We start from the raw sequence: 9,903 nt of genomic DNA, 5'->3' as shown, positions 1-9,903 counted from the left end.
GCCTGGAGAAGAGGAGGCTCAAGGAGAATCTTACCAGTGTATATGAATAACTGCAGGGAGGGTACAAAGAAGACAGAGCCAGTGGTGCCCAGTGACAGGACCAGAGGCAGTGGGCACAAACTGAAACAGAGGAAGTTTCCTCTGAACATCAGGAAGCAACGTTTTTACTGTGAGAGTGACAGCACTGACACATGGCTGCTCTGTTCATTTGTGGATTGTCCTCCTTGGATATATTCAAAAGCTACCTGGACACAATCCTGGGCACCTGGTTCCAGGTGGCTCTACACAGACATGGAGGGTGGAACAGATGACTTCCAAAGGTTCCTTCCAGCCTCAACCATTCTGTGATATTGCAGTTCTGTGAAATAGCTACTTACCTCTCTGTTAGATGAGGCTACAGAATGTGCCGTAGAGAAAACCATGAACAGATTTCACCAGAATCAGATGAAACACTTCTCATTAAGACTAATTTGCTTTGGTCAAACACTTAAGTTCATTTTCCTTTCACCACAAAAATAAGTTTATCTACATCTCAGTGCACCATTAATCCAAGTGATGTCCATGGTACTTGACAAGCTCTTAGCTCTAAACCTCAGGTAAGAGACTGTGGGACCATGAAGCAAAAGTTAGCACATGGATTAAGTGTTGCTGAGGGTTTAGATATGATGAGTCTGTGCTTTGGGTGAAAGGACTGAGAGCTGCAGAAGTGTCTTCAGACCAGGATGTCTCTCTAGTTCATTCAGTCTGATGCACAATGGACTCAAGAAATTTAGTTTACCTGGTAGCATGTGGTATATGCTAAACCAAATACTTGAATACTATAGAAATGTGCTATATAATAAATGTTCATTTAAGTTTTATCTTGCTGTTGAATCTATCAGTACTTGTATTCATATATTTCTTTCACTAACTGATGAGTCAATTGATAAAATCTACTGAATATCTATTTAATTTGATCTCTATCATATTTCTAAAAATAATTTCCTCTGGATGGTGCCCAGTGCTATTTTCAATGCTCAAGGATTTCTCCCTGTATTTCTGATGCAGCCTAAAACCCCACTCCTGTATCTCTAAAAGCTTCTAATCTCACTCTTTGGATGTAACAGTTAGCTATCTCTTCCCTCTTCATGCCCATGCTGTTTTATTTTCTTCACTGCTTTGTTTCCATGGAACAGGAATTCAGGGCTATTTCAGATTTCTTTGTAATTTTTTTCTTATCTTCTAGGCTTTTTCCACATGCCATTAACTCACTGTCTATATCATTTTTCTAAACCCCGTATTTTACACTACAACTTACTTGATAAAATATATCCAGTGGAATACAGCCATCCATCCAGTGATGGATTAGATCGTGCTTTACCGTCTGAGTCAATACAGCTTCACACTTCTTAGTCATCTCTTCCCTTTGATTAGACTTGACACCTCCACACGAGAAGAAATGCATTACATTTTGTTCAGAGCATATAGCCAAAGCAAATTTTGTGACTCCATTTTATATCACTCTGAAGCAGTCAGACAGGAAAGACACTTCATTCTCCAATACCTGCTTCGAATTTAAGCTCTTTACTTTTCTGTATTGTTTAGTAACTTGCCTCAATTGAATCATTTGTTTCCTCCCAAACTCTCAACCCTTTTCCCAAACTGTTGGGGTGTGTATATGTCTGTATGCTACATCAGTGTTTGAAATGATCTCTCATTTTCTGTGGATCAAAGATTAATTTGCCTTTCAAATATTTTTTGAAAAACCATTTCTTTTGCCCATCCTCTTTATCACTTTTAATTTTGTGTAATCTTCCTACTTTTATATCTCTTCTTTTAACTTTCTGTATCTACAGTCTAAATTTCAGAAGACATGGTAACCTTTAAACCATTTATTTTAAGCATGTGGAGCTACACAATGGAAAGGCATCCAAACAATGTACTTACAGCTAGTGTAAAACCTGAGCTCTACCCTCTGGATTGGTTAGCCTCATTCTGAGTTAAACTTTCCTTTCCTTCAGACCAGATTTTACTCCCCTGCTGCCAGTGACAACAAATATCCTGCCTGTCAGCCTTAAATGTTTTATACTTACTTTCAGGCTTTCAGTAAGTCAGCCAGTGAATCTTGCTGGGAGTCTGTCTCAGCCCCATGGAGTATCCTATCCATTATAATTCTCCAGTTCACTACCATCTGTAGCTCAAATGTATATCACAACCTAGGATTTGTTTTATTTAATTCTGTATAAGAAAACCATGACACATGCAGAATGTAATAATAACTATGTAAAAAAAATCATTTTGTTATTGTTTTTTCCTCTTTTTTTTGGCCATTTTATAAAGACAACTGAATGCAATCCTTGAGGCATCGTGTGCAGCCTTCCAAAAAGAAGAACTGAAAAACAAATTGGACAAGCATTAAGAACTGCAAGTAAAGCAATTCAGTTACAGACTGGTGGCATGGTATGTCACAAGACTGAGGAATAAAGTACCTGCTGCTGAGTGCCTTAGTCAAATCAGGGATTGCAATAAAGTTCACAAGGGATTTAATAAACCTTTTTTGTGTGTGTGTTATATATGGATTTTGTTGATATGATAAATGTGGCAGTGGATCAGCTCTACTTTACCTCCTGGAATATGGACTCTGCAGTGACAGGCAAAGCTACGTGCCTCATTTGGAATCTTAGAGTATAAAAATAATGCAGTTGCCATTTCTGACAGCTATCAGTGCCTCTGCAAATCAGCAACTTTTCTCAAGCTGCTGGAGCACAACACTTAAGCAGACCAGAATATAATACAAAGATGACCTTGTTACTCCATCTCTGTACAGCTGTAGGTACAAGCAGATTCACTGTACTGGTTAGGTAAGGCTGGGTCCTTAAACTGGGTTGGCATCCTTAAGGGTAAAGGAACACCACAGGGCCTTTTTATGCATCTGTTTATGGAGGAAATATGTCAGGAAAGTAAACAGTAGTCTCAGAAAACAAGACAAAGCACAAATCCCTAGTATTATCAGAAAGTAGTGACGAGTTAAAGTGGATCAAATATGCACAGTGAGAGTGTATGTATGTGGCCTGAAGAAATCATTATAGCAATGGCAAAAAGTCTTTTCCTCTGAAAAGAGGAAAATAAGGAAAAAAAATCTTGCTTTATCTCATATTTTCCTCTTGGGGACCACTATATCTACATCAAAATTGAAATATGTTTTAAAATCTTAGCATTTAAGTCTTTTAATTTCATTCTGTTGTTTCATGGACTTAGTTTATTCAGAATAGACTCTTAATGGATGGTCATTTGGGATTTATTTTTAAAAAAGAAAAAATGAAATTCTGAGTGTTGCAAAGAGAAAACCTCACATTATCATGTGAAAGTCAATCTTGGCCTTTTACACAGCTTTCACACCTTTTCAGATCCTGTAAAGAACAGCCTCTTCACACTCTAAAGGTATGCATTTTTTAGTTCATTGTGTTTTTTAGTTCACTGTCTGTTCATTGCTGTATCATATCAGAAAGTCAAAGGAAATATAGTTTCACATTTCTGTGTAAAATTACGCATGTATGTCTGAGAGCAGCACATATATGTTCATAGTGATCTGAGGTCTTTTGAGTTCCCTCTGAAGGGACTGAGGAAAGCAATACATCTCATTTAGAAAGGAAAAGATTTATAATTCATTCATGTTTATTAATTATGTTTAACTGCTTAATGCCAGCTTTATGAAACAAATTGCATTTATACCATCCTGATAGCTACTTAATTGTGCATGAATAATGAAGGCAGAAAATCTTCAAGCAAAGCTGTGCCTTCAGAATTGAATTATGATTTGAAACCCTTTTTTTCTGATATCAAAGTCTTAGATTTGTAGTAATGGTGAATATTCTGCTCAAATGGTCTTATAGACCATCAGGAGTCTCACTGCGGGAATTTCTGAGACTATTTTTCAAAAGATGACTGACATTACTTGCAGAAAAAAAAGGTAGATTTACCTTTATTTATTTTCCATGCAAATTTCACTTGTGCAGTGCTCCACAATACAGTGTTACGGATTGGAAATAGAGCTGCAAGAGGAAGCAGCTCTAGGAAAGACGTAAGGAATTCTGTATGTACATATGTATGAGCCTGGGCGTGTTTTAGCTAAAGGATTACGGTATAAGAATGTCAAACAGCACCTTCAGAGGAACTGGCTGGGAGGAGCGGGTTGAGGAGCAGGTTGGGGACTGGCAGGCGCGCACTGCCACCTGGTGCCAGCGCCGGAGCCACAGCCTCCCCTGCGACGCGAGATCTGCCCTCCTTGGGCAGCCTGTCCCTCCGGTGACTGCACTTGGTGTGCACCTACCTGTGGAGCTCCGAGGAACAAAAACCCTTCGTGGCATGATGTTTTGCAATGCACCTGTTCTCCTCTGAGTGGTGACTGGGTTCTCCTCTTTCTGTACATCAGCTTTAGTCATGACAGGTTTATATTCCTCACCTGTGTAATTCCCTCAATTTTTATTCCTAATCCAACACAATAATAATCTAATGAAAAACGCAATGGGAGAAAAACTAATATAACATGACTAGCAATATGATCATAAGTCCCCTTCCTCATCCTTAGGGACTTCAGTCAGGCTGCTCAGAGATGAGGAAATTGTGCAATATTGCAGTCCAGTCAGCAAATATGGCACACAGAGTCATCCTGTGGCTGAAAAATATTTTCCAAAGAAGAAACTCAATATGTAATAAGCTGCCAGTGACTGCAAGCACCCCAACCCACACTACCTGCATTTTCAAAAGTCAGGGTAGTTAATGCCACTATCTAAGAAGTGTGAGTATTTAATTCATCCAGAGATCCTCTGATAGGTTTTTAATAGAGTGTACTGCTTTGAAAAAACAGTACTTATACTAGGAGAAAAAGCAGGGAGGGTAAAAGGGGTGAGGAGGAGAAACAAAAAAAAGGAAACCCAAACCTTATGTGTATGTCTTTTCTAAAACAGGGACAATCTTTCATTTCCACAACAGCCCACTGGAATCCACAGACACCCAGCAACCACTGTGCTGGCACAGGGAGATGCGGGGTGATAGGGAGAGCTAGTGTTTGAAGATTCATGGCCCTAACAGCTCCTTCCTGAAGGTTATGTTCATAAGAGATTAAGAAAAATTAAATCCTTGATGTAACCTTACAAAATATCTAGAGTGGGCTTTTCCAGCTTCAGAATAATCAGGTGTCTGTAATTCAGCCCACTGACAAATAAATACAGATAGAAATCTATATGGTTGTCAATTCCATTTTTTTCTTCATGCAACATGCAAGTTTGTTTTATTCTCAACACTGTGAATTTAAAACCATTCTGTGTACAACTGGTCTCTTTACTCGTTTTGAATCTATACAGACAAAACCTTACAGTTAAACATTTGCATAACTAATATTTGATATATTTACCTCCAAATTCTCTAGGGTCTAATGGATTCATATTTTATACCGTTAGATATATTTATGCAGTTTGGCAAAGCAAATAGATATTGAATTTTATGCTTGGAAGTGTTTTTGCTATTAGGCCAGAAAATTTTCTATATGACATGACAATTTTTTTTATGGAACTCCTAATTTGGCTTATTTTGCGTCAGTTTAGATTTTCAATACTTTCAAAAATGAAGGTATTTATATGTAAGGTTTAACCATTGCATGTATAGTGCTTTTTGCTACTTCACACAGGCTAACTTTAAACTCTTCATTTGTGTATGACCTATATATTAAATTCAATTGAAAAATCAGCCATTGCTACTGACAATAGTCAAAATATGGTTGAGAGCATAAATCAGCTTATAATCTACTTTTTTTTTTTTGCTAAGAATCCTTCAGAGTTTGGGCAGTGCAATCTGGAGTCTTTTCCTTTAGTTTGTGGCCAAATCTTGTTCAAACACATGTAGTCCTAAGCAAGTTAATGCGTATGATTTGGTGGACAAGAGCAGTGTCCTATTTTAAGGAGTAAGATTTCAAAAATAAATATTCAACATTTCTCTTTCTTGAAAAGAACTGCTGGGAGGCTTTATGATCCTCTATGCCACTCGTTTTTTGATTATTCTAATTGGGTCAGTAAGGACTTCCCAATACTCTGCTTAGATGTGTCTGGTCTAAGATAGACATCCACCTTTCTTCTGAAGAAGAAAATGACATGTCCAATGAGGTTTTTTCCATCCTAGTGCAGAGATCAAAGGCACAAGGATGCTGCACAGTCTTGCTACTGCTTTCTACCTTCAGGGAAGGTACTTTATTTGTACCTGGAAGTTCTGGTATCCAGAATTCTTTTATTGGCAACCACATTGAGTCACGCAGTAGCTGTGTCCTTGCCTGTTGGTCTGACCTGCCTTTGGGAGGAGACACAAGTACACAATGAAACAATGTACATCATCTCTAGGCATCAAGCTGGGATTTGACTGGTAAATAAGGGAAACTGAACTGCTGATGCACTGCTACCACAGTGACATCATAATTACAGCCTAAAATGGGTATGAGAGTGTATTTTTTTCTTTACTGACAAGAAAAAGCTTATATTATAGTTAAGATTGTATATTAAGCTTAAAGATGACAATGATTAAATATATCTGAAGGTAAGTTGATTTGTTTTCATGCTTATCAGGTGGACAGTTCTTGTAATACTGTGGTTTTGTTTCATAGGTGACACTACTGTATGCCCTTCTTCACATGAGACACAGCTTGAAATATTTTGATAAAATGAGATGCTTGCGGAAACGATCAGCAGTGTCATTCTTAGGAATCCTTGTCGTTTGCTTGCTGTTCATGAACTTGTACATTGAAGATGGTTATGTTTTGGTAAGTTTCTTAGATGGAAGAAATGATCCTGGAGCAACAGAACAGGATACATCCATAGTTAAACAGTAAATTTCACAACTGATTCAGTTCTTCTGTTTGTCTGCCATTAACAAGTGAAGTATACTCAAAATGTGTCCTTTATGATGAAACCATTTTAACATTAAGACCCTAACAGTCCTTTACACAGATGTAAATATGTCACTGTTTATTGGAAGTATGGGAGATAATGAATGTCGCAAAACATAAAGATATATTGGGTGTCTTCCTTTGTGTCAAAATGTCCTCTGTATTTTCCACACTTCTGGATTTCCCTCAGTTTTAATGTTGAAAATAAACTACATCTGAAACATTTGTGTGAGCTAGACGCTCTTTTTTCAGTCCCCACTGCAAATCTCACCTGTGAAAATTGCTTTAAATGCTGTTATAGAAATAAAATTATAGGTGAAAACTTACACTAACTCCATCTATTTTAAGCTCCTTGCATGAGTAATTTCATTTCAGTGCTTTTATTTTGTGTTTTTCTCACTTTCTGTATCTCAGATTTGAATCTGACGGGTACAGTGCTACAGCATTAACAATTAGACATAGATGACACCTGCTGTAAGTTTATGATTTTGAAAAGATTTATGGAAAGATTTGTCTTAGGAATTTTAACAAATAAGCTACTAATGATGTAACATAACTCTACAGTTTATATGTAACCCGGGGATGTCTCAGTGCTGAATGTCAAGTAAGCCCTGAAGACTTGGTTAAGGGATTGAACTTCCAGTTCTTTGGAGGCTGAACTGGGCCCAGTAAAAGAATGTGGTGGCTTACCAACTGGAGTTTGCAAATAGTAAGGTGATTAAACAATGTGTAACATTGTGATATGATTAGACACTCTTGTCTTGATCTTGAATTGTACTGGGACAGTACGGGCTTTCGAGTATTCTAAAAGGTGAAGTCCTATGTCAGTTTGATCTGAAAAGAAACATAATAGTATGAAAAAAGTGCAATGCACAAATAGTAATCCTTACATTACAATATCAGAACCATATATAACATCCTAATTCTTTTTATATAAAATATTTTACTTATAACATTGCTTATGACAGTATTATTAAGACTATGCTAGTACTTTTTTTAAACCCCTGAAAAGATAACCCATGCTTCTAGCATGTTACTCCATTACAGACATTGCTTTCTCTAATGCTGTGGTTTTGCACTGTCTTTTATTTATTTAGAATTTCTTGATTATGATCAAATTTGACCTGGCTTATCACATTTTTTTCCTAGTGGTATTTTCCCTGATGTTTCTTCTCCATTCACTAATTGCTTCAAATTCCCCCAGATGTTTTGGAAAGTGCTTTTATTATCACTGCTAATGGTGTTCCTCTTAGTTTGTTTTTGAAATCTTTTCCTGTTCTATTTGCCAACTCCCCAGATGGCTCCATGTCTTATTCTTAATTTGCTCTTTCCCCCCCCTTTTTTTAGAAACTCACTCTCATTGCTTCTCTCATCACAGTTCTGGCATGTTTGCATTCATGTAGCTCCCAGCCAAGTCTCTTGCCAAGTCTCCTGACAGTTCTTCCAGATCTTTTGATACCTTTATGGTGCTTCAAGTGTTTTTCAAATGTGTTAGGCTGTTGACTTTTTAGTTTATTTATTTTGTGCTATTTTCAACTTTCCTGACCATGTCTGACAGCTCTGTTAACTTGTCTGGTGTGTTTTCTCTGCTGAGGTAAAAGGTGAGCAATTTGTGTTGGTGGTGAAGAGAGAGATACTTTGGGAAAGCTTTTGAGTACAGCAGGCTAACCAGTTACCCCTGAGGAATGAGAATCTGAAAGCCCTCAGAGCCCCAAAGGCCCTCTGAATTGTAGCCAGTCTCCTGCTGGAGTATCTCTTGAAGGTAACTGATAGAAGGAAGGCAACTGACCCAGAGTTACTCTCCCAGCCACAGGCAGCAGGCTGTAAAGGGGATGTGAGCCTGGTATCTATGGCACCAGATGTAAGATAAGATGAGTGGCCTTTTTCAAAATGTTAGAAAAATTAAGTGAGATTCATTGTGGCAAATGCTAAGGAAGAGAACCTTTTGGGTTTTGCTCAGACGGTTTCCAAAGGATCCCTTCACTGTTTTCTGCAGGGCATTTGCTGCAGAAAGGGAAAGTAGGGGCCCACATGGCAAAATTGCTGCAATTAAAGAGAGTTAATCAAGCTCCTCAGATTCACTGACCTCTGCATAGTAGTCAGAAGTCAGAGATAGAAAAAATCCATTTTTTGGGAATGTATATATAGCAACTATAAAAAAATATGTTAGCCACAAAAGGAATTTATTAAAGCGAAAAGAAAAAAGGAAAATTTTTGTGGTCAGTTTAAATATTTTGCTTGTTAAATTCAAAACATTTTGTGCTGACATTGTCTATTTCTAAACATTTTGAAACTTTTTATGTAGCAAAACCTTAGTAGAATTGGTTTCCATTCCAAACCCTTCTTATGAAGCAAGGACTTTTGGTGCTTTATTCTGGAATCATTGTCACATAATGTTTTGACATTAAAGAAAGGCTGGTTTTAAAACAAAGTTTTTGGAATGGCTTTTTTTTCCCCCCCATCTGACATTTTTCACAGAAAATCTCATGAAGTTCTGTTGTATTCTTTTCCTAAACCATTGAGCTACATTTTAATGTTGAATCTGATCAACATCAAACTTCCTCTCATCATTTATGAGCAAATGCAAAGTATCACAGAAGTACTAGAGAGAAATTACCAGAGACACGTTGCAGATCAAGAGAGCATAACAGTGCAGGTAGATGCCCCTGGATGTCTGCCAAAGATCTTTACTAAGCTCAGAAGTGAATTATTTGCTACTTCTATAAAAGAAAAACAATGAAGTTATAAGGAATGTAAGATCTGTTTATTGAAATATTTCTTTGTGCCATAAAATATATCTTTGACACACATTTTAATATTTATGCCATTAAATATGAGCGCTGTTTATTTTTTCTATGGTTGTTCTTGTTAGCAGCAGTACTATCACTGCACAATGCTCTCCTTTAATGACAGATCAGGAAGTTTTAGTACATTAGCATACTGTATATATCAGAAGATATGAACTCATTCATACACTGGCCTGTCATCAGATT

At 37.3% G+C, this 9,903-nt stretch overlaps 1 protein-coding gene across 1 annotated transcript in view; it reads left to right on the top strand.

Annotated features, from left to right (window-relative positions):
* MGAT4C (MGAT4 family, member C) overlaps window positions 1-9,903 on the top strand; it is a 30,247-nt gene that overhangs the window by 16,406 nt on the left and 3,938 nt on the right. The window contains exon 2 of the mRNA XM_009075665.1: window positions 6,629-6,784. Within this exon, the coding sequence (XP_009073913.1) occupies window positions 6,656-6,784 (129 nt within the window). The 5' untranslated portion in view covers window positions 6,629-6,655. The remainder of the gene's footprint in view (window positions 1-6,628; window positions 6,785-9,903) is intronic.

Source organism: Acanthisitta chloris, unplaced genomic scaffold, assembly GCF_000695815.1.
Source record: "Acanthisitta chloris isolate BGI_N310 unplaced genomic scaffold, ASM69581v1 scaffold585, whole genome shotgun sequence".
Classification (NCBI taxonomy): Eukaryota; Metazoa; Chordata; class Aves; order Passeriformes; family Acanthisittidae; genus Acanthisitta; species Acanthisitta chloris.
Note: the sequence above shows the minus strand (reverse complement) of the source record. Positions and strands in the feature narration are given on the sequence as shown.